The 24354-nt window shown below is 39.0% G+C and overlaps 2 protein-coding genes across 4 annotated transcripts; one reads left to right on the plus strand and one right to left on the minus strand.

Moving 5' to 3' along the window:
• Nucleotides 1-3334: 3334 nt before the first annotated feature.
• tab3 (TGF-beta activated kinase 1 (MAP3K7) binding protein 3) lies at nucleotides 3335-13578 on the plus strand. Of its 3 annotated transcripts, none has more exons than XM_024278549.2 (7): nucleotides 3335-3568; nucleotides 4226-4397; nucleotides 7140-8358; nucleotides 10735-10895; nucleotides 11035-11128; nucleotides 11729-11812; nucleotides 12775-13578. In XM_024278549.2, exons 2-7 carry the CDS (start codon nucleotides 4296-4298, stop codon nucleotides 12918-12920), a joined length of 1806 nt encoding a protein of 601 aa, XP_024134317.1. In that variant the 5' UTR covers nucleotides 3335-3568; nucleotides 4226-4295; the 3' UTR covers nucleotides 12921-13578. The 3 variants fall into 3 exon arrangements, with proteins under 3 accessions (XP_024134317.1, XP_024134320.1, XP_024134318.1); XM_024278552.2 differs by lacking the exon at nucleotides 3335-3568 and adding an exon at nucleotides 3719-3855; XM_024278550.2 differs by lacking the exon at nucleotides 3335-3568 and adding an exon at nucleotides 3873-3972.
• Nucleotides 13579-15626: 2048 nt separating this feature from the next.
• tmem47 (transmembrane protein 47) lies at nucleotides 15627-24096 on the minus strand. The gene is made up of 3 exons (XM_024279037.2): nucleotides 23649-24096; nucleotides 18991-19131; nucleotides 15627-16692 (listed from the first exon to the last, which is right to left on the minus strand). Exons 1-3 carry the CDS (start codon nucleotides 23872-23874, stop codon nucleotides 16514-16516), a joined length of 546 nt encoding a protein of 181 aa, XP_024134805.1. The 5' UTR covers nucleotides 23875-24096; the 3' UTR covers nucleotides 15627-16513.
• Between the last annotated feature and the right edge of the window lie 258 nt (nucleotides 24097-24354).

The following is a 24354-nucleotide window of genomic DNA, read 5'->3' on the forward strand; positions in this document are numbered from 1 at the left end:
CTTGTGTACAGCACTTTGGGCCTCCTTGACTGGTGGTGGAAGGTGCTTTATAAATCAATAAATGAAATGAAATGAAATGAAATGAAACATCTTTACAAGCTTTTCTTAAAATCTGAGAATTATTTTAAGAACTTTAATATAAAAATATGGAAATTATTATAAAAAAATGAGACAAAATATTTTTTGCTCTAAACTCTTGATGATAAAAAAAACTTGATTTAAGACTCAAAAACTCTTAAATTATTCTGACATTCATTATCATGAATATCTGCCTATGAAGCGGATATTGATAATTCATGTAAAAGAAATGGTAAAATGGAGCCGGAGTAGGATTATATAAGTTCACTTCCTAACGCTCCCTTTTCAGCAATCTACAATTTGATGACTATTCATCCTAATTCAGAAATATCTTTGTAAACCTCTGCTGATTGAATTGCACATGCATTATTTTTGTTTTGGATTGCTTGAAATAAACCATTTCAAAGTAAATCTGATTATTTTAAACACAAAAATTTGATTTATGCTCCAAGAATAAGTGTTAGATTTGATGACTTTTACTAATATCTTAATTTTATTTTGTTTATTTTTCTTGAATTTGTAATTCCCATTATTTACAACAGGTTTTTGTTACTGTAATCAAAATAAACTACATTTAGATTCATTAAAACTTGATTAATTTGATTAAAACTATCAACAAATATAGAATTTTGGGCTGTGAAGCATTAAATTTGAAGTAATTCTATTTAAAAGTTTGCTTTTTTTGTTTATTTTTAATTTTTGGAATGCTTGAGTTGAACTCCTTGTTTCTAGATTTTGATTGTTTATCGTTAAAGTTCTTGTAAAAATGACTCTGCATGTACAGATAATTTTACCACTTTCTAGTGATTTTCTTCTCATTATTCGTGTTCTTTACCTATAATTTGAGGCTTCTTTTTTAGCCCATAACACCCAGCAGAGACAAACTTTCCCGTCTCTTTAACGTCTTTTATGTGCCTCAATTTTCACTGTGACGACTGCTGCAAAAACAATTCCTTCAAAATAAAGCTTTATAAATATAATCTATTTAAAGTGCAGCCTTTAATTAATTCAAGTTTATTTAATAAAGTGCCCGTTTTTAAGTAAAGTCGTCTCAAAACACAAGAACTATAATTTGTGAGTGTTGTAATCTAATTTAATCCAGATTAGGATGTGGCCTTTTTCATTTGCTCAGATGAAAGAGTTCAGTTTGAGATTTTCCCCCCTCACTGTCCTGAGCGCTGCAGAGAAAAACTGACATCAAGGGCGTCTCTTTTAATAGCCCCACAGCTGTGGTAGCCGATCACCGGAGCAAAGACAGCTTCCAAGACTTCAGCTGCTGCACCGCTTTGGAAACCTCTAAAATTATTTGTGGTGCTTCAACCCTTGCCCCCCGCTCAAACTCAGAAGACTGGCTCAGCAGGTCAAACTTGCAACGTCCTGGTGGGACGCACACCTGTCTGCACCTTTAGTGACAGCGCCAACCACAGAATGACAATCAGACTGGAGTTAATACAGTCAGAGAAGAGCTCATGAGAGATCCATTTGTTGTAGTGGTTTGGAGGAAAACAGCCCCCTCTGTTGTTTAAGCTTTTATTTTGAAATTCATGCATCTGCAAAGCCTGCATGAATGTGTTGATACAGCATTTTTCAGCATTTATCAATTCTAACGAAATTGCTAAATTAAAATAGTCTGAGATTTAAAATGTTTTTAAGTTGTGTGCCATCACAATTTTTATTTTTAAAAGTGTACGCTGAAAGACAGTGAGAATCAGCAAATAACCGTGAATTTACAATTGATCTTTGCCTTCTTACTTAAAGGAACTTCTTATGGATCTAAATCAAACCAAAAAACTTGAAGTTTAAGAACCTTTTCGCTGTACTTGAGTCACACCAGGAAATTATGTTCAGAAAAAAATCATGAATGTTAAGAAAAGAATTGTAAGAATTCTATGCCTCTACATTTGAATTACTCATAAAACATTAAATTTGAGGTAGTTGTTTGTTCACCTTTCAGCTTATCCTTTCGGGTGTTGCTACACCAAAGAAGCTCAGGTGGTTTGGGAGAGAGTTTCATACCTGATGGCCTTCCTGACACAACCCTGTGTTTTATCTGGGCTAGGGACCAGCACAGGGAGACCCAGACTTATGCCCCCTTGTGGCTAAGTTAGGCAACACCGCAAAGGTTCTTGGCCTTGAACCTTCACTGGATGGAGTTCATTGCACACCCTGGAAACTGAACTCTTATTTTCACTTTTTTTTTTTTTTTATTAATTTTCATTTTTATTTGATAAAAGAAAAAACACAAACAACCATGAGTTGCAAACTCAAACATGAAGAAAAAAAACTCAAAAGGGGACAGAAAGAAGAAAAACGCATATTGTCTGCCCCTATTAACAAATAAATCAATCAGGAAAAAAAAAAAAAAAAAAGCAACACATTCTAATGATTTAGGATACAAGAAGATAAAATTGGGGGAAAAAAAAGAACAAAAATGTAAAATTCAAAATATCAACCTAGAGTGCAGAATAAACACGATACCACAGGTATGACTAGTTTTTTTTTTTTTTTTTACACTAGATAGATTTGTAGACATTAATTATACTATTATAGTTTGTTTTCAATGAGACAGACTCATTACCTTTACTATTATATTCATTCAAAATTTAAGGAGAAAGTTTCAAAAAACAGTTTTTAGCTTTAAAACAAAAATATAACCCATTAATGTAATTCCCCTTGGAATTAATCTGGAATAATTTATTAAGTTTATTGGACCTTCGCCTGTTTTTTACAGATCTTTATTACAATGTTTTGTCTTTTTTTTGTTTTTCGATTTATATCATTTATTTTGTCTCCACATGTTTAATCTCAACATAAAATCTGTTTAGTAAAAATTGTTGGGATTTTTTCAGTAAAAACATGAAAAAAGTAGCTACTCAGAATTGACTTTTTTGTACAGGTTTAGGTTCATTGTGGAATTATTGTGTAATAAAATGAAAAATATCAAGAGTTTTACTAAAAAGATGAACATCAATCATTGCCACAAAAAAGTTTTACAGACAAATTATTAGAGCAAATTGTAAAAAAGTAAAGAAAAATGCCCTTTGGTGTGGAATATTTCTAGTTGTTTGTTTTTTAAGTTTTTAATCCAGCTATAAATTACTATAGACTATTTTTAAAGCAGAAACAGTTGGGTTTATTACGTTTTCATCTTATCTAATAAGCGGGATGTTTTCTCAAAGAATAACGATGATATAAACTACTTTAAATGGTTAAAGTTTGTTTTGAGTCTTAAACTGAGCCTGTAGGCTGCCGTAGGTTCGTCCAGAACGGTTCTGCACATGCGCACACCGCGAACAACTTCATGGATTGAGGAATTGAGACATCGCGATAGGCGGGCTGCTATGCAGTTCAGCTGCAGGGGCCTGACGCTGGAATGCGAAACTACAAGTTATTTAGTCGAAACAAACAAATAGGGAAACCCAGCGTTTTAAAAAGAGAGCAACCCCTCGATCCGTGTATGGTCTCCGGTGTGAGAGAGCCGTAACATCCCGTAAGTTTGAGTGCTCCGTCTGGGGTTTCTGTTCAGTCTTTAGCATAGTTAGAAGGCTAATCCATCAGCATTTGAGGCTGACAGCTGATCAGCCAGCAGATCCAAGCTAAGGCTAGCATTAGCACGCTAACGGGGTGACAGCAGAGCAGTTAATCTGGTTAAAAGTGTTTCTTTTTGTGTCTATTTCGTCAGCGGATTGCGCTGCTGGATTACACGCAGGTAGCAGCGGGTAGTCTGGCTCGAGGATCAATCCCGTTTCCGGTTTGAGCCTCACACACCGCGCACAGGTGCGGTTGTTTGGTTGAGTGATGCACTTTAAGCTAACTAGCTGGCTAGGTGGCGATGGTATGTCGTCGTTGCTTGGTTTATTACTATGGTTAAGCAAATATCAACAAATCCTGAAGGTAGTCTGCTAACTCGCTCTCATGTAGGATAGTGATCAGTTTCCATTGATGTCTTGTGGTCATTTTATTGTAACTTTCCACGTGATTGGATACATAAACTGTCAAAAGTGATTGTTTTTATTGCTGGAACAGACGATTGATTTCACTCAGGGTGTGTTGTGGGGGTGGTAGCAGCAGCCTCTCTATCTCTGCAGGTTTACAACCAGAAACCATCTGACAAATCCATTCCATCTTCCTGTTTTTCTGTCCCAAGGGAATGAGAGGAGACGGGTTATTTGGACGCATGCAGCTTTGGGCTCGTTGACCCTCCGTGTTGGCTCAGGATGGCGCAGGGAGGATCTCAGCTCGACTATCACATCTTGCAGGACCTCAAGCAGCGTTTCCCGGAGATTCCAGAGGGAGTCGTGTCTCAGTGCCTTCTGCAGGTAAACAACAAGCTCGATTTGTTCAGGAGCCATTCATTTTCACTGTAGGGATGCCACGATTAATCGACTAATCAATTGACTTAAAATAGTTGACGACGAATTTAAATATTTACATTATATGGAATTTGAGTATAGTAAAGTTGAAATTTATAGTGGTATTCTGCTAGCTTTTTGGACTATTTTGGCTTTTATTAAGGTTTTTAGAAGGAATTTTGGAGTTTAGCTAATATTTCAGCTATATGCTGCTAGCTGTTTTGGCTATTTTAGGAATTTTGTGTTTGTGTGTTTGTTTTAGGCTGTTTTGGAGTTAAGATAATATTTCAGCTACATGCTAGCTGTTTTGCTAATTTAGGATTTTTTTGTGTCATAGGTTGTTATAGTGTTTAGTTAATATTTCAGCTACATGCTAGCAGTTTTGGCTAATTTAGGATTTTGGGTGTTTTAGGCTGTTTTGGAGTTAAGCTAATATTTCATCTACATGCTAGCTATTTTGACTAATTTAAGATTTCGTTCAGTTTTTTAAACCATTTCAAATATTAGCTAATATTTCTGCTGCATGCCAGCCGTTTTGGCTAACTTAGGCTTTTTTTTTACGCTTATTTGGCTTTTAGTTAATATTTTAAGTGGCTATCAGCTTCAGCGTTTTCAGCTCTCAACTTCAGCATTTTAGCTATCAATTTCAGTATCTTCAGCTATCAGTACTAGCATCTTCAGCGGCCAAATAAGCTTAACATTCACACTAGCATTATCGCAGGTAATGCTATATATCTAGTTTTTAGTTAGTTTAAAGCTAATGGTGGTTAAGATGGTTAAGAACAAATCGTTTGTGGCAGCACTATTTCACAATGATTCAATTTGTGGTTGATGATACGATTCTTCGTCGATTTTGATTCATTTTGAACGATCTGATTCACTGACCTAAAATCAGTCCAGGACATCTTTAGCCTAAAAATCCAACTCAAACATAAATACTGAACAGTGTAGGCAACATTTATATATGTATATAACAGATTGATTCAACTCATAGGTCAGTTTGAATCGATTGCCTGCAAGGAGATCAATCTTTTTGGATCATAGAAATAAAAATCAATTAATCAATTATCGGTAAGACCCCTAGTTTTAGGGCTCAAACATGAACAAATATAATACATTTTTTCTTTAAAACGACTTCTTCTCTTCATCTGTGTTGTAAGCACATGTGTCAAAGTCAAAAATGTAGTTTTAGAGCGTTCAATAAATGTTTGTCCTGTTTGACCAGAGACCTAAGGTGTGTTTTGGATTTTGAGCCCCTGTGTGATTGAGTTTGACTCCCCTGAATTAAAAGTTTTAGCTTTGTCCAGTAAAAACCACAAATTATTTGAGAATATTTTATCATTACCAACTAAAATTGGTTTTAGAATAAAAAAATGGCAAAGAAATTGATGCTTAATTGAACTGTTTTGTAAATAAAATTCCATTTTATAGTTTTTAATCTAATTTAAAACATTTTAGGAGATCAGTTGTGTTTAGGCTAAATACATTTTCCATATTTCTTAAGATTATGACTTTTATTTTTATATTTTCTGATAAACTACAGGACAGTGGTCTGCAACCTGTAATGCTAAACGCCCCATTTAGGCTGCTTTCTTACTAACTAAAAACCAGAAAGAGCTTCAAAGTCCCACTTAACTGTTTAAAAATATACATTTTTTTTCATCCTTTTAAAAAATATATTTTTAAATGTTTACAATACTTTGTACAATCTACTAATTTCAAAATGGTTATGTTTTTCTATTTACTAGTTTACAGTTTACATTTTTTTGTTACTATTGACAGCTGCGCATATGAAATCCTTTCAAAAATTAACCAAACCTATAAAGTCATGCATTTTTTTAAAATTGTTTGCATTTTTCTTTAACCCTTTAACTGTCTTCTTAACTAAATGACAGGACAGATTTAGAAAACCTGTTTTTAAAAATATTCTAATATTAAAAAAAAATTCTGGTTGCGCACTGACTGATACGCACCAGATAATTATTTGATTTTTTTTTTACTTCATCTTTTTCAGTTACTATCCGATATGCACCATTTTGTAACTAGTATTTTTTTAACTTACATTTTTTTTTCTTAATTGAAGTTAAAAAAAAATTCTGGATAGTAACTGATGAGCACCAGATTATTGCTGAAATCTTTTTTTTTTTTTTGCTTCAACCTTTAGAAAAACATTTTTTTTTATGTTACTATCTGGTGTGCATCAATTTTTAACCAGTACGTTTTTTTTTTTTTTTTTTTACTAACTTTTTTTTACTGTGTATTTTTTTATTTATTTATTTTTTTGCTTCAAGGCAATAAGAAGTCGTAAAAAATATGCACTGGTATATATTTTTTTCTTTTTGGGGAAGTTAAAGCCAAACAATGGAAGGATAAGGCTCTGTTGCTCCAGAGCTTCAGGTTACAAACAACTGACAAACGTAGCAGAAAAAATGACCAAAAGCAAAGAAATAATATGAACTTAATCTATTTTCATTATCATACATTATTATCATACATACTTATTTTGACTTTTATATTTTATTTTAAAAAGGAAAACCCTCTCTTGGGATTTTTTTCCCTTAACTTAAATGTTGAATAAGCATCAATTAATATCATTTTGCTGTTTAATTGCCGGTCTTGTTTATTACAGTTATGATGGTTTGAAAGAAGATAATCTCGTCAGGCTGAGAAGTCCTTAAAACGATCACTGAGCTGCTCTCTTTCTTGCAGAACAACAATAACCTAGATCTCTGCTGCCACCTGCTGGCCCAAGAGAGCAACAGATACCTGTATGGAGAGTTCCATCACAGTCCGGAAGAGGCGCGGCAGGGCCGCAACCACATGCTTCACATCAACCTGCCCTACCCGGGCTCGGAGGCCAGCAAATCCAACGGAACGGGAGTGGGTCGCTCACTCGTGCACAGTACCAGCGACAGTCACATAGAGCCGCAGCGGCCCAGCTACCCCGAACCCATGTCAGCTCCCGCCACCATGGCCCCCTCTCCTGGATACAATCCTTTTTTTATGAATGATCAAAGCCGTTCGGCAAGCACGCCCACCCCTCCGCCCACCATGCAAGGCATGTCGCCCACGTATTCGCGTTACACCATGAACCCTGTAACCGTCGATCTTCCGCAAAGTATTCCCACCGTCCCGCAGGCTCTCCAGATCCCTCCTGGACACTACGTGAACAACAGCAACGCCACCCTCTACATGCGACCCTCGCCCTCTCAGAGCCCACAGCCGGCGCCGTGGCCGTCCTCGGGGACGCCCGTCTATCAGCATCAACAGTCGCCCTACAATACTCCGAAGTACGGCTCTCCTTACAGTTCCCCGCAGCACCAGGTGCAGGCCCAACCTGCGCACCAGCAATACGTCTTCCTCCCCATCAGCTCCCAGACCCCTCACAGCATGGGCTACCACCACCAGCAGCCCCCCCTGCAGCAGCCTACAGTCTACAGGCCCTACCACACCAAAACCCCCCTCGCAAAACAGTTTGACATGGAAGGTCAGCGACCCCGCAGTAACTCCCCCGTGCACACCCCGCATCCCCAGGGAACCCTCTACATGGCCACCAGTACGTCACCCAGCTCCCCTTCCAGAAGCATCAACTTCAGCGGGTCGCCGGGGCCGACGCCCTACCACCCCGGGATGTACCTGCAGCCTCAGGGCCCCGCCAGGCCTCGGCCCGCGTCCTCCCCGCAGCCGGCGCAGTCGGCCTACACCTTCAAGAAGAATATTTCCCCCGGAGGTCAGGCTCAGAGGCCCCCCAGCTCGCCTCCCGTCGCAGAAGCAGAATCTCTTTTAAACATAGTCGACCAAGGGGAGCACAACGCCGCTCCTCCCCCCATCCTGCCCATCTCTGCTCTGCTGGGGAACGACACCAACCAGTTTCACCAAATGCCCCGACGCTCCAGCTCGGGCTCTGACGACTACGCCTACACACAAGGTCGGTGTCTAGCTCAGCGTTTAGATATTTAAAATAAGAAATCAACACATGTTTGGGTTGTTAGAAGACATTTCAGGCATATTTGAACTCAGAAGTGGATCATGATGTCTATTTATGATCGCTTTTTGTCACATTTGTTTATGGAACCTTTTTAAATCTCTTTTTTTTATTTCTTTAGTTGATGTATATTTTTAGGTTTTGAGAAACGGATAAAATCCATAATTTATTTGTAATGTGTTTTCTTCAAAACAGGGGTGTCAAACATATGGGTCGAATACGGCCCACCAGAAGCTTTAATCCGGCCCAGTCATGAAGGGAAAAAAATCTAAGGATGTTTGGGGCGAAAAAAACAAGTTTCTAGCCCAGGGTTCTCAGCAATTTACCCTGGAGCCTCTGAAGGCAGAGTGTGGCCGAGGCTGGGCCGTATGGGGTTTCATTTGTGCCAAAAATATGTTGCTTAGTAGATATTGAACTTTCATATTAAGACGGGGGCCGCAAAATATTGACTTGGGGGCCGCAAATGGTTTGAGACCCGTGTTTTAGCGCATTCCTTTATAGTTCTTTAAAGGGGCCATACCATGATTTTCTTCAGCCTTTCAGAGTGAACTTTATCCATATATATGATCATATATTACCCTCGGAACACTAAAAAAAAAAATATTATGAAATATGAGTTTTGTGGATTGTTTTAATACCCGGCAGTAAAATGACTCGATTTCTGAGGCTCCGCCTTTCGCTCCTTGACGATCCCGCCCATTTCACAACGTCATCCTTGACCCTGGACAGAGACTCGTAGAGCTCGTGACCCGACTTAAAACCTTGTGTAGCAATGGAGTAAGCCTGCCCAAACTTCCCATCATCCCTAGCTTACAGCCCCTCACTACATCAGGCTAACATTAGCAGTGCAACAAAAATGTCGAACTTTAATAACAGAAGTTCAGGAATTCTGGTATGTGCGCGTTTGCGTTGACTTCTCATTGTAAGTGTCCGCTTTATTGTGCGCCGACAGATTACAACACTTTGATGATCACCGTATGCTCCGCAGAGAAAGTGGGTGTGTGTTTGTTGTAGTCTGGGGGCGGAGCTTACTGCACAAATTCTTCCTGGAGGGGGCGGTTCACATCATGCTGACGTCAGCATGATCGGACCCGCTCGTTTTCGTGGGTATGGGATAGTGCTGCCACAAACGATTATTTTAGTAGTCGACTAATCACCGATTATTCTTTCAGATTAGTGGACTAATCTGGCCATGCGCAAACTGGATGTAAAGCATAAATCTTAACCATCATTAGCTTTAAACTAACTAAAAACTAGATATCTAGCATAATGCTAGTGGGAATGCTGTTAGCTGAATTTGGCCACTGAAGATGCTTAAATTGATAGCTAATAACCCTGAAGCTGAAAACTAGCTAAAATATTAGTTAAATGTCAAATTAGCCTAAAACAAAAAAAGCCTAAATTAGCCAAAATAGCTAGCATGGAGTTGAAATATTATCTAAACTCCAAATTAACCACAAACTAGCATGTAGCTGAAATATTGGCTAAACTCCAAAATAGCCTAAAAAACAAAAAAAGACTTAAATTAGCCAAAATAAATAGCATGCAACTGAAATAGTAGCTCCAAATTAGCCTAAAAAACCTTAACAAATGCTAAAATAGTTAAAAATGCTAGCAGAATGCCATTATAACTTTTCATCTTACTAAACTCTGACTCCATATAATATAAAGTAACGACTAATCGACTACTAAATTAGTCATCGACTATTTTAATTAATAATCATGGCAGCCCTAGTATGGGAGGGGCTGCTGCAGACTGCGCAGGTTTTTAGAGGATTACTCTTAAATACATGAACGGATCAAAATGGCGCTTTGGGGTTCTTATAGTGAGGAATGGAGAGTATAATGCACTTAAAACCTCAAAAACTAGAATTTTCATTGAATGGCCCCTTTATAGAAGTTACTGCAATGTGCAATTTCACCACTAGGGGCAGCAAAGGAAGCGCAAGACCAGCACAACAAGAGATCAAGAAATAAACACGATAATCAAAGTCATAAGTGATTTAGGCTACTAGGTTGTTTGCGGGATCTTTTCCAGCTGATTTAAAAAAAAAAAACAAAAACACAAAGCTACATAAGTTGACCATTGGTTATTTTGCTATTATGTTACTGGTCCGGGCCACTCGAGATCAGACGGGTTGAACGTGGCCCCTGATCCAAAATGAGTTTGACACCCCTGCTTTAGAAGATGTTGTAAATATTCATTCTAATCTGCTGTTCTGCAGTGGTCGTCCGTAACGAGCGTATTAGCCGAGAGGTGCGAGAATACGCCGTTACTCTTTCATTGGTAATCATTTCTGGTGCCTCTCGCTCCCGCAGCTCTTCTGCTTCACCAGCGTGCGCGGATGGAGCGCCTAATGAAGCAGCTGAAGCTGGAGAAGCAGAAACTCGAGCAGCTCAAGGCCGACGTCAATAACATGGAGTACGATGCCCTTCAGAGACGCTTTCGAAGAGTCAACTCCACCAGTCTCATACCCAGGGTAAGGACGGTGCTAGCGGGTTTTCAAAGTAGAAGAATGTGTTTAAAATGCAGCCACACGCTCTAGAAAGTGAAATGAAAACATTAAAACATGGAGAGTATTTATTGAGTCCAAACTGAAGCGTGTGTATCGACTGCAGCCTGAAGAAATGACCAGACTCCGGAGTCTCAACAGACAGCTGCAGATTGATATCGACTGTACACTGAAGGAGACAGATCTGCTGCAGTCCAGAGGTACGCACACTCCATTACCTGCGTGAACCTTTGAAGCATGTTTCAGCTTTATTTGAAAACATCGATTCCTGAGATTCCAAGCCCAGAAGCAAAGAGACTTGGACCCGAAAATAATAAATGAGGACCCACCAGGATGCATACCAATGCAACCTTTTAGAATGTGGTGCAGCAGGACTGGAGCCGAGGCCAGCCTGACATTCTCTCCTGTATATGCATGGAGCTGTGCCGTAATGTGATCATGGTGACTGCATAATTGATAAAGTCAGACTTTAGTTCATCGGTTTACCAGAAATGAGGCCTTTGTGGCTTCATGTAATTATGATCTTGAGAAATGATGCTTATTTGATGTAATTAAATGCTTGTTACAGCATCTCTGAATTTTAACAGTTTATTCCCATCCTAATAATGATCCATATATTCTATTTTTTTTTTTTAGCAAATATATATATGTTTTTGCTTTGTTTCTGTTGTTTTTTAAGTGCCTTACAAACAGTTTTATGAGAGACTTAAGAGTTTTATTGATCAACGTTTCCTTATAACTCCTTTTCTCTTAATCTGTGATATTGGACTTTTAAAAAATCAAACTTCATGTGTCAACAGGGAAGTTTGACCCCAAAGCAATGAACAGCTTCTATGACAACATCCAACCTGGTCCAGTCGTGCCGCCCAAACCGGGGAGGAAAGGTGAGAAAATGTGGCAAAACTCCACCCAACTGTGTCATCTGACGAAGTAACGGTATACTTGAACGCAACTTTATTGATGTTATTAACACAACCAAACACTAGATTCATTTTTTTAATCTGTTGACCTCTATAAGTGGAGCTTTAAAACTGCTGTCTGTTGGTCCACATTTTTACAATTTAAACGTTAAATTCCTGAAATCATGGTTTAAAACCATCTGTGTGCTGCCCCCTACAGGTTCAAACCAGGGACTACAGTTGAATTTTGTGATTGGTCAACTGGTGTAGTCTGTCATCTCAGTATTTTTTTCACGCTCTCCAGTATAACAGTATTCAGTAACAGTCGGCTGTATGTTAGCTTTAACATGGCTCATAGCACTTAACTAAACTTTACTGCTCAAGTGCTCGAAGGTGTAGTTGAGAAACCATTTTTCTTTCAAAATAAAAGATTTTTCAAATTAAGGGATTATTGAGACTCATCCTGAATGTTGAGGACTCCTGGTTTAAAGAACAACTCTGATGGAAGTGGTGTTTCTAGCATGTTCTTTTGACATTTATCTAATAATGGAGGACGTGTATGAGGAAATTAAGATTAAAATAGTGTTTCTTTATTCAAATGGGCGGGTTTGTCCATTGCCAGGAGCTCCGCCCACAACTCAGAGGTGAATTTCAAACGATTTTGCAGAAACAATGTCCTTGAAAACACGTTTTTTTTTTTGTTAAAAACAGGATCATTGTAATCAAAAGACAGGTGGAAGTAAATCAAACCTGATTTTAATGTTTGTATTTTTTACCTTAAAGATTTTAAATATTTTTAGTCTTTTACCATGAAAACACCGTGACATAAAAAGCCGTGACATTTATCAGTAGCTCCAGAATATTTGATCGGCTGTTGTCCTTTCCTTTGCTCAGGCCTTCCCTCCGTTTTACATTTTCACGTTAATGCCCGTTTCATGATTCCTCAGAGGGCGAGCAGGGCTCCAAGCCAGTGTTGGCGCCCCAGAGAGATGAGGACTTTGAAGGCGCCCAGTGGAACTGTGAAAGCTGCACCTTCCTCAACCATCCTGCACTCAACCGCTGTGAACAGTGTGAGATGCCGCGCTGTACCTGAAGTTCAAACTGCACTGTACCACCCGGCCCGCCCCCCTCCCCTCCTCCTCCTCCTCCTCAAAATCCTCAGACGACGCGAGCCCCAGCCGTCTGGAGTCTGTCCCGAGGTGTCCCACTGTCGATCAATGCATAAGCCCCTCCCACTCGCCGAGGATGAGCCGGTGGGTTTCCCGCTTCATTCCTGACATTTGTGCACTATGATCACTGTTATGTTTGTGGTGGACGATGGCGCTCCCGAGGCGACGCTCCTCGCCATCCAGAGGGTCAGACGAGGAGAAGGGACTGCGGTTTACCATTCCAAAACAATTCCATGCAGGAGTGAGTGACTGCCCTGTTTACACTGTGCCCATTCCTGAACTCTGAAAGGAGGCACCGCCCACTTTAATCCAGGACCTGCGCCCTCTGACGGCGAGATGTTGAAGCATCCACAAACGAGTTGTGACTAATGTTCAATGTAGACTGTACACTGTATCTGGCTCTGTATGAGAGCTGATTTCACTGAAGAACACTACACACTTGCATATGAGTATATTCCTGGTACTTTTATGCATACTATACCACCACGTATTATGTGTTCAGAACATGTTAATTTCCTGTGCAAATGCCTCAACTTGCTGTACTTAATAAAGGAGCTGATTATATGTGACCTGATCACTACAGACGCCAGGTTTTCTTAACTGATTCCTACGGTGGCTCTGAAGGGCAAACATTGACAGTATAAAAGAACTGAACTGAGCAGTCCTTCCCCCATTATGTTCCAAACAGGAAGTACCTACTGGCTCCAAGAAGCCAAAACCACATAGATGTCTATATAGAAATGAACAGCTATTAAATTTGTTTAACATGTTCTTGCTAATCATAATTTTTTAAATATTTTTATTTATAAATTGACTGAATAAAAGCATGTGGTGGCCTCTGACAGCTTTCAGTGGACTTCGAACAAGCTTACTCCAGATTGGCGACAGTAGTTGCTCTAGAAACACGACTGTCGTCTCGATGGGCAACATCTCACTTGTTTTGTCCAGTTCTTTATATACAGTCAAAGATTCAGACCGACTTGAACCAATCACAGTCATCTGGTTCAAACATGGTGACGCCCGTATCCTAGAAAAATGGCGATCGAATTTACTTAATTTCAAGCTGGAAACAAGACATTTTCTATCAGTGATGTCACACGTGCTCAGTCCAGTTCTATTTTACAGTCAATGAGTGCAAATCCTATCAAATATCTTGATACAAAAACATATTAAACATCACAACGACATTTAAAAAAGCAAAACAAATACAATTTTAGAATTAAAATACAAACAAAAAAAGAAAGTGACGATTCACACGTAATTTTTGAAAAACGTGACCAGTGATGAACTTTTTTATTGGCTCCACGAATCCCCAGGAAGAATGAAGTTTAGGATTAATACATCAAATGGTTCGTTAATGGGGCTATTTCTGCAGCTCAACGCTCCTCTAGGGGATGGATCAAATGTGGAGAACACATTCCACGCCCCTAAGAGCACGGCATCTGACTTATACTTTAAATATATAGACGGCCAACAACAAAATTCAGCCTTGTACGCACCTAAAATATGTTCGAGGAATGCAGCAGCGAGCATCTCGGCTGCACGTATTACACATGGCCAACATGAATTTACATCAGTTTTTGTACTGATCCAATGTAAATACGTGCAAATTACAAAAACCAAAAAAATAATTATTTCCAGAAATCAAAATAAAATGTTAACAAATGAAACAAAATAAGAAAGCGGAACACTTGTAGGTATTATAGGATATCCTATTCACCTTTTTTGCCAAATAACTTTCGAATATCTTTCAACTGACAATTTTTTTTTAAAGCTTCTAGTCCATAGACTGTAGAAAATAATGGACATAACTCATCCCCACTTATGTCTTACATAGGAAATACCTGCTGGTTCCAAGAAAGTCCAAATCCCATAGACTTCTGTTGAAAAATAGGTAGTTAAAAAAACATTCTTTTTAACATATTCTTTCTAACCCTATTTTTTTATATATTTATTTCTTTATCGCAAGTTATTTAAGTTATTAACTGACCAATCAGATGCATCAGTTTAAGCCCCGACTCGAACATTTAAGTGACAGATTCTCCCAATGTGCTTTCAATGGAAAGGGCGTGGACTTCCTAACAGCTTATTCATGATTGGTGACAGTAGTTCCTATAAAAATGTGACTCAGACCGACTCGGACCAATCACTGTCGTCTGGTTCCAAAATGGCGGCTCACATACCAGGAAGCCACGGTGATGGATTTGGTTTGAATTCACAAGAGGCAGAGTTAAGGCACTTTCTATGGGTGACATCAACCCCTGACTCTGTCCATTGTTTTCTACTGTCTATGGTGATGTCACACCTGCTCAGTCCAGTTTTATTATACAGTTAATTAGTGCAAATAAATATCTCGACGCAAAAACATCTAAAATACCATGACAATATCTTCCAATGAATGACATTTCTTAAAGTTTCTGGTCACACTGCAATAACTACTGTTATTTTATTTTGGTTCATTTTTTAATTTGATTTCTAGAAATTTCCAAATTATTTTTTTATATTTTGATTTCTGGAAGTTTGTTTGATTTCACACATTTTATTTTTTGTTGTGGTCTTTAATGTGTTTTTGTGAATATTGATTTGTTGATGTGATTTGTAGATTCCTGACAAAAAAGTCACACAAAACCTTTTTTTATCATAATCTTTTATTATTATTTAACCCAATAACACCATCACTCACTAGCTCCCTTCAAGCAATGGTCACATTGAATAAATGTATAAATATTATAAAGGATTTGACGCCAGAGCCTGTGATGGCGGGGTTTTCCACATCCGTGTGATGTGAAACTTTAGTGAATGTTGCTTTTCTCAGCTCTAAATGCTCCCTATTCTATCAACATTTCCTACCAAGCAGGAAGATCAGGAGGCATCACATGGAGCGCATGCCGGGAGCAGTGATCATGGATGCATGTGCGCACAGTAGGCCTGATCATTTGCCAGCTCTTTCTCTTCCCGCTCTCCTCGGAATGAATACATTATTATTATTCACATACGTGAAGCAGCATCATTCACACATTTCATGAGGTTATTGTATGACGAGTGTTCCTCCTTTCAGTTATATTTTGAAAGAGATGGTGGAATGTTCTCTTGACTTTTGCTCTGGTTTTAGCCTCAAATAGGAAAAACGTTTAGCACCCTGGCGTCCTGCGAGTGGGCGGGTCCAGATCTGAGGGGGAAATGTGCGTTGTTGCCTGCTCTTCCTTGTGTTGTCCCGATCAGGATATCGCTTCAATGGAGCGTGTTCCTCTCTGCATTGCTCTTCGATTACATCAGTCTTTTCTCCGCTCATTGGTCCACCAGTTGGTGTGGGTATGAGGTCACAGCCTCCATCTGTTCCCTCATCATTTACTGCCCAAATCTAAGACCTGCGGGAGATATATTTAAAGGAGACGCAGAATTTTGAATTTCGTTTAAAAAAAAATTCTCCTTTTTCAGGGTTGGGCTTCATAGAGAGCCTGCTCTTTGTTTTTTGCTTCTCTAATAGATACTGAAAAAGAGTTTCTTCTTTTTCTTCTTAGTAATAGTCTTCGTAGTTCTTGGGGTTGAGGCAGTAGAGGACGGCCCCTCCGAAGGAGAAGATGGTGGATCCCCAGGCCAAACCGTAGCCCCAGTTAAACTCGTGGTAAACCCTCAGACTGACCGTTTCTATGAACTTGATGGGGAACAGGACCAGGCTGCACACCTGCAGCACCACTGCAAAGGAGATCACATTCAAGTCCACATTAATGAAGCAAGAATCATACCCAGTGCTGTAAAAATATACAAAATCACAAATAAAATCAAGAGTTAAACACAAGAAAAATAATTCAGAAATTTAAAAAATTCAAAAGCAAGACACATTGCTGAATAAAATAAAGTTTTCAGCCTAGATTTAAACATTTTCAGACGTGTAGCCTGTCTCATACTTTCCAAATCTTTGACAAAAACACAGAAAAGCTGCCTCGCCATGTTTAGTTGTGACATTAATACATTAAAAGACCACAGAGAGATAGATAAAACAAACACTAATATTAAACAGGCACAAAGCTACGGAGGACCAGGAGAGACAAAATGAAATACATGTAAATGTCATAAAATTATTAAATAAATGTCTCAATAATTATTTAAAATTGGCATTAAATAAATAAAATTGGATATAATTTAACACATGTTTAAATATATGTGGCATTAAAAATATGAAAGCGTATTTAAATATTTCATGATATATTTAATTATTTTATGGTCCAGTATGGGCTGGAAGGGAAAATTTGAAGTAAATATATTTAATATGAAATTATAAAATAAATGTGTCATTAATTATTTAAAAATGGCATTAAATACATTTAACTGTCATTTAATGTGTAAATATTTCATTAAAATTTTATTTTAAATGACTTGAGAAACATTTATTTATCTAATGAAAGATTTCATGGTCATTACGTTATCTGTCAAATTATAGCTTCAAACTCAGTGGGCGGGGCAAACTCACATTGCGTGGTGGGCGTGTCTAACTCGGATTCTTGAGAGAGAGTGAAAGCAGGATTTCTATTTCATTAAACTCAGGAGTTTCTTAAAGTTTTTTAAGGTTTTGTCTGGAACACACATATACACGCTGTAAACAGTGTTTTGGTTAATTATATTTTTTTGTGAGGTTTGTTTGGTCGAACTTCCTTCTCGCTCATGTTCGTAGTAAGTCTGTGGCGCCACCTGCTTGCTCACGGAGGTTCGGCACTTGTCCGAGCCTCTGTGAGCAAGTTGTTTTGTGTGACTCGTCTTAAATAATTAATTATCATTTTAATAGTTTATTTACGTAAATAGTTATTTCAATTTGTCTCTTCTGGTCCTCCATACATTTGCACTGTAACACTAATATAAAGTGTTAAAGATCCACTCCAAATAAAATGATATTTTTATGAATTCTTGTTTTTACTTTTTTCTAATGATGGAGAACATTTATGTAAAGAAAATTAAGATTAAAATCGAATTTCTGGGTATTCATTTGATGAAATTGTTGTAAATCAGGAGCAAACAAAAAAAATGCAGCTTGAAAAAGATTTGTTATGTAGAAATTATGACGTGAAGCTTCGACAGTATGGAGCTAAATTGAGGCTAATATTATTTGAAGCCTAAATAAAACAAATTGAAAAAAAATATTGGTGTTTGGCCAAGAAAAAAAAATCTAAAATGTCTAAAACTTTTTGCTTTTCTAAAATAATTAATTATTTTCAGCTTTAAATATTAAATTTTTTAGGTTTATAAACTCTAAATTTCTATTTCAAATTTTTTCACTTTCAACTCTTTTTTTCTTTTCGTTTTGAATCTAAAAATTTCAGTTCAAAAACTTTTCGCTCCGTTGTGACGCGTTGGGGCGGGGCTAACATGAAGGACCAATCAAAATTGATGAGGGTGGTAACTTCAATCCCGGTTCATTCACTGAATCTGAGAGCTGTGATAAATATGGTCAGAAAATGGCTGCATTGTCTGTACTATCATAGTCTGAAGTTGTCCCAAAATAGGTGTAAAAAAATCAGAGTTTTTTCGAATACAAACTGCACGTCTAAAATGCTGTTTTAGTCCGTTCAAAGCGCCATCTTATTGTGTTAAATACAGGCGAACACGTCTTGAAGATTGCAATAAAATGGCTTAAACACCTCTTGGAGCTCCAAGGGAGACTGAAGTTACCACCCTCATCGATTTTGATTGGTCCTTCGTGTTAGCCCCGCCCCAACGTGACACAATGGGGCCAAAAGTTTTGAAACTGAAATTTTCAGGCCAAACACCAATATTTTTTTCAATTTGTTCTATTTGGTTTTCAAATAGTATTGGTTCCAATTAGCTCCAAAATTGTTATCTTACAGCCTTTTATGCCTCCAACCTATCAGGAGAGAGTCTAAACAGAGGCATGATGGGACGTTGAGGCAAATATTTGATGATATCATTCTCCACAAACTTTATACTAGAATACGACAATTATTCACATTTTTCTTGCTTTTATGAAGCTTCCCTACATACCAGCAGAGAAGAGCATGACAGCGATCGTCTTGTAGCAGCGACTCCTGGATCCGAAGCACAGGGAGATCAGGGCCACGAGGAAGGAGAACAGGGTGAGGGCCGCTCCCCCCAGCAGCAAGGCCAGGGTGGCAATCTGCCAGTCTGAGGAAAACATGGGGACAGAGAGGAGGGAGGCGGGGAGGGAGGAAAGCCATGAAATTACTGTGACATGGGTTTCTGTAAAAGAAAAAAAAGAAGAGGACAGTTCAGTGAGCCGTGACAGCTCTGCAGAGAGGGAGTGAGGACAGAGGAGAAGAGGACAGGCCGCAGTGGTCAGTTTTTTTTTTTTTATAAACTTTAAGCCCAAACTATTTGTGGTTTAGAAGCTAGGAGAGCTGCACACTCTGAGAATCTGGAGAGGTCTCATGATTTTTTGATGCGAGTAACTGGGAATCAATGACCGGTGGCAAATGAGAAATGTGAACAACGCTCTGGATCCCGGCGCAGGACCTTTCGGCTGACGGGAAACCAGCACATGCTTGCTTCGCAGAGATTTCAAGCACTTCAGTAATGGATTCCAGCGCAGCAGAAAAGGGATTCTTTGAGCCGACCCAGATAATGAGCATCCCTCCATCTCCGGCTGATGCTAGCTCAGCAGCATTCTCAGCGTTTTAATACAGATTCACTCAAAAAAAACACACTCAGCTGGAAATCAGAGCCTTTCTGTCAAAGATTTGGATTGTTTAGAGACGAGGGGCCTCTTTCTTAATTGTGTTTGAATAAACAGGCAGAGGATATTATGGTAAAGTGTTTGATTACACCGGAAGAAATACTTTAAAAAGCTGATAATGAAAGGGAAGAATAACAAATATCAGCGTTTGAACATGGAATGTGCTGTTTACTTGGACTAAATGTACCGGGAAAAAATGTCAGATTTAACTCAAAAAGAGGCAAAAAAATAGTGGGAGGAGCATTTGTCAGCAAGAAGAAAGTAAGCTGGTTAAAGTCCACCCATGACTATATCTTTTGTTTAAAAAAATGTTCCCAATAGTGTTTTTAACCAAAATCCCACAACTTCCATGTCTTAAAAAGTCAAAAATCTCCACTGAGGGGGCGTGGCTTTTGGAGCAGAGCTGAGCAGCCCCGCCCCTGATCCCGCCCAGTCTGATTATGATAGCTCGGTAGGTGCTCACACGCCCCTCTCAGTCTATATAAACACGCGTCGAAGTCCGAAATTCTGCTCTACAAGTGTTAGCAAAGACTTTTCATGGAAAGTGGCTGCTTTAATGCGCTAATGCAGCCGCTAGCGTAAATTTTCGCAGTTCTCTTTCATAAGGAAAATGCCACAAATACATGTTAAAAACTTAAATAGAGGCAGACTTTAAAGTTGGCTGGATACTATTGATATTGCTTGACGTTTTTATGGAGCAGCTGGGAAAATTTACTCTAGAGAGACACAGAGCTAGCATAATCAAAAGGGGGAGGATCAGGGGCGGGGCTACTCAGCTCCAAAAGCCACGCCCCTCAGAGGAGATTTTGGAAACTTCAGATTAACATGAAAAATGGCTTTTCAAGACATTTAGGTTGTGGGATTTTAGTTAAAAATTTCATAATCATAATTAAAACACTACTGGGAAAATTTTTTTGAATAAAAGAAATTTTAACATACTATAACTTTTAAACCGTTGACACGATCAACGTGATTCCAGTAGATTTTGAAGGAGAAAAGCGGCTCGAGCCGCTTTTCTCCTTCAAAATCTACTGGAATCACGTTGATCGTGTCAACGATTGAAAAGTTATAATAAATCAAATAACATAAACACTGGAGCTTCTGGGTTAAAGGGTTAAAGTACACGTTCCCACTCTTATTGGAGGGAAACCAGAGGCCCAGCAGCTGAAATGTAAACAACCACTTGTGACCAAAAAGGACTCCAGGATTCAGAGTTTATAAATGTTGCTCTGTCACCACAGGAAGTTGAAGGGGGTCCACAATAAGCAGAGCAGAAGGGGTTACAGATTCTCGACCTGCAGCCCGCCCGCCATCACATGCTCTGCAGGCCTTCGACCCGCGCACGCCTGCAACTAAATGTTTTATCAGGACGCAGAGGATGGCGTCGATTTGGAATGGAGTCTGTTTGCTGCCACAGTTTGAGCGCTGCCTTCGAGGCTTTGACGAGCAGGAAGCGCCAAAGTTTTAATCTGAGGCCTGCGTGATGACAGATGGAGAAGGAGATATGGTGCACGAGATTCCATCTGAGCATTAATTATTGGTCCCCTGTGTGGAGGGGAAGTGTTAATCCCCAAACGAATCCCCTGAGGCCCCACTTTGGTCTTCTCTTTTTTTTTTTGTGGAAGAGCCTGAAGAATCGTCGTCCAATCTCACTGTCCCGCGACTTTTGCTCGAAACAGTAAGTATTCAGTCAATCAATGGTTTTCAGTTAGACTAAAAATGAGCTGCCAAAGATTTAGATGCAACTTTATAGGTTTGTGTTTTGATAATAATTTCCAAACTCGATTCTGTTTTTTTCTATTCTTTCAATCCAGTTAATTCGATTCAATTCAGTTTTGAATTTACACAGTTTACATATTTGTGTAGAAATTCATTAATAATCTACTATATCTTTTAAATATATATTTATATTAGGGCTGCCACGATTAGTCGACTAATCAACAACTAATCAATTATTAAAATTGTCGACGACTAATTTAATACTCGATTAGTCGTTATTTTATATTATTTGTAGTCAGACTGTAGTAAAGTTAAAAGTTATACTAACATTATGCTAGCTTTTATGACTACCTTTTATGACTACTTTGGCATTTATTAAGGTTTTTTTAGTTTGTTTTGGAGTTTAGCTAATATTTTAGCAACATGCTAGCTATTTTGGCAAATATATGATTTTTCTTCGTTTTTTATGCTAATTTGGAGTTTAGCTAATAGTTTAGCAACATGCTATCTATTTTGGCAAATATATGATTTTTTCCATTTTTTTTTTTTTTTTTGGTTAATTTGGAGTTTAGCTAATGTTTCAGATGCATGCTAGCTATTTTGGCTAATTAAGGTTTTTTCCGTTTTTTAGACTAATTTGGAGCTTAGCTAATGTTTTAGCCGAATGCTAGCTATTTTGGCTAATTTAGGATTTTTTTCCACGTTTCTTGGGCTAATTTGGAGTTTAGTCAATATTTCAGCTGCATATTAGCATTTTTGGGTAACTTAGATTTTTTCCTGTTTTTTAAGCTAATATTTTAGCTGGCTATCAGCTTCAGCGTTTTCAGCTATTAGCGTCAGCGATTTTAGCTATCAACTTCCGCGTTTTCAGCTATCAGTTTTAGCATCTTCAGCTTTCAGCACTAGCATCTTCGGCAGCCAAATTCCGCTAACACCATTCACACTAGCAATATCGCTGGTAATGCTATATATTTAGTTTTTAGTTAGTTTAAAGCTAATGATGGTTAAGATGTGTGCTTTACATCCAGTTTGTGAATTATTAAACTCTGATTCAAATTTAATAAAGAAACACCTCATTTCCTCTTTTCATTCCTTCTCCAGGATTATTTAGAAAAAATGTATCTGCCGTTTCAAACTTTTATTTATTGCCAGCAGCCTTGAACATAAACTGAAGTATTTTAGGGAGGCGGACAGACAAGATGTGCAGAAACTCAAATCAATAAGACTAGCCATGCACAAGCCTGAGGAAATGGGAAGTTGTCTCTGTGTGCATTCACTGTGGTATGCTGCTGCCACTGAGAGCTGACACGCAGACTTTATGTCTTTATATGGCACCAAAGTGCACTTTGTCTGAGCCGATCCGGGGAAAGGAGCGGGCCATTGTGACCCACAGTTACTCATCTCAGACAGAAAGAAAACATTTAGTCAGACCAACAAAAACAGCATGGAGGGAAGGCCAGCGGCAAAAAAAGGAAAGAAAAATGAAATATTTATACACAAAATTTAAGGAAGGACAAGTTTGTTGAAGCAGGAAAACTACTTTAGGGATTTAACCGTGTAAAGCAAAAAAAAAAAAAAAATCTGCTTTTTCAGGCCTAATTGATGCAATGACGAAAACATAAGAAAAAAAAAACTTGTGGAGATTCCTACGGAACAGAAACCTTGATATACTTATTAGAGAAGCATTTTTGGAGTGCTTCATTGTTTCCCTGGTAACTAATCTGCAGGCATCTGGATCTCTGGGGAGCTCTGTATTTTGAGTTGCCCCTGTTCTTTGGCCGGTGAAGAGACTCATACAAAGGCTGGTTTTGTGAGCAACAAAAGGCCAAATGAAACCCCAGCTGGACCGCTCTCCACCAGGAAACATTCCCATCTCAGTGAACTTGGCAAAATCAGAAGAAACTTTGTGCAGAAATAAATAAATAAATAAATAAATAATTTCAGACTTCTTGATCATTTCCCTTTGGAAAGAAGCTCATTATACCATATCTTAGTTGAGTTTTGCACTTTAAATTAACAAGCTTATTATAAAGTAATTAACACTTAGAACTCTCCTGTGTGATATATTTTTAAATTTTAACCCACAGAAGAGATTGGTTCAGCTCTGCTGTCTGCAGGGAGCCTTTGTTAGAGCATCTGAAAGTCATTTGAATATGAATGTCGGGGTTCGTCTGCTGCTTTCTGGGGTGACACACAAAGCATCATCAGAGATGAGCGCGCGCCTCCTCACCCGTGCCCAGCGTGCTGCTGCAGGACCATTCCAAGGAGCTGACCGGCTTCCAGCAGGACTCCCACAGGGACAGGTGGTACTGGTCCTCCGCCGTGACCCACGCCGGGCTCAGCGTGGCCCCCACGTCCAGACACAGCGCGAAGAAGACGCACGCGAGTCCCACCAACTTGAGGGGCGTCAGCGCCGACACCCGGACCTCCTCCGCGCCGCTCACCGATGAAGACATCCCCAAAGTTTTTTTGATTGAATTCACTCAGAATTAACAGCAGCAGTCGGAGAGTAACAACATCTGTGGGGTCCCGTGGTTCCTCTGGACCATCAGCAGAGGCGGGTTCGCACCCGCAGCTCGCACCTGCGCGTCTGGGGCTGAGAGGAGGACCGAGGCTGAAGCTGGAGGACGCCGCCGCCGCTGCTGCTGCTGCTGAGGGGTCAGCGCTGCGCGGAGAGACGGAGCGCTGGGGCTTTTAAACCACGAGGAGCGGAGCCTGCGGGGTCCTAGCGCCGACTCACACCCAACCCAGTGACTGTAAATATCAACTGGACCAAGAAACTCCTCACCCTTTATATCCCAAAGATTTCAATTAAAAAAATGATTAATGCACAATAAAATTAAGATGTTCTTGAAAATCCCGTTTTTTAAAAACATTTTTCTACTGAACCTGCTTTAAGTGGGAGGGGTGTGGCCTTCTAACAAGCTCACTAATTG

This window comes from Oryzias melastigma, linkage group LG4 (genome assembly GCF_002922805.2).
Source record: "Oryzias melastigma strain HK-1 linkage group LG4, ASM292280v2, whole genome shotgun sequence".
NCBI lineage: Eukaryota > Metazoa > Chordata > Actinopteri > Beloniformes > Adrianichthyidae > Oryzias > Oryzias melastigma.

Bases quoted from the DNA above. Each gene is read 5' to 3' on its own strand.
- tab3 (XM_024278549.2), top strand. From the start codon at position 4,296: ATGGCGCAGGGAGGATCTCAGCTCGACTATCACATCTTGCAGGACCTC. The intron at 8,359-10,734 runs GTCGGTGTCTAG...TCGCTCCCGCAG, and splicing joins CGACTACGCCTACACACAAG to CTCTTCTGCTTCACCAGCGT. The intron at 10,896-11,034 runs GTAAGGACGGTG...TATCGACTGCAG, and splicing joins CCACCAGTCTCATACCCAGG to CCTGAAGAAATGACCAGACT.
- tmem47 (XM_024279037.2), bottom strand. From the start codon at position 23,874: ATGTCTTCATCGGTGAGCGGCGCGGAGGAGGTCCGGGTGTCGGCGCTG. The intron at 19,132-23,648 runs GTGAGGAGGCGC...TGTTTTCCTCAG, and splicing joins CAGCAGCACGCTGGGCACGG to ACTGGCAGATTGCCACCCTG. The intron at 16,693-18,990 runs GTATGTAGGGAA...TCTCCTTTGCAG, and splicing joins TGTCATGCTCTTCTCTGCTG to TGGTGCTGCAGGTGTGCAGC.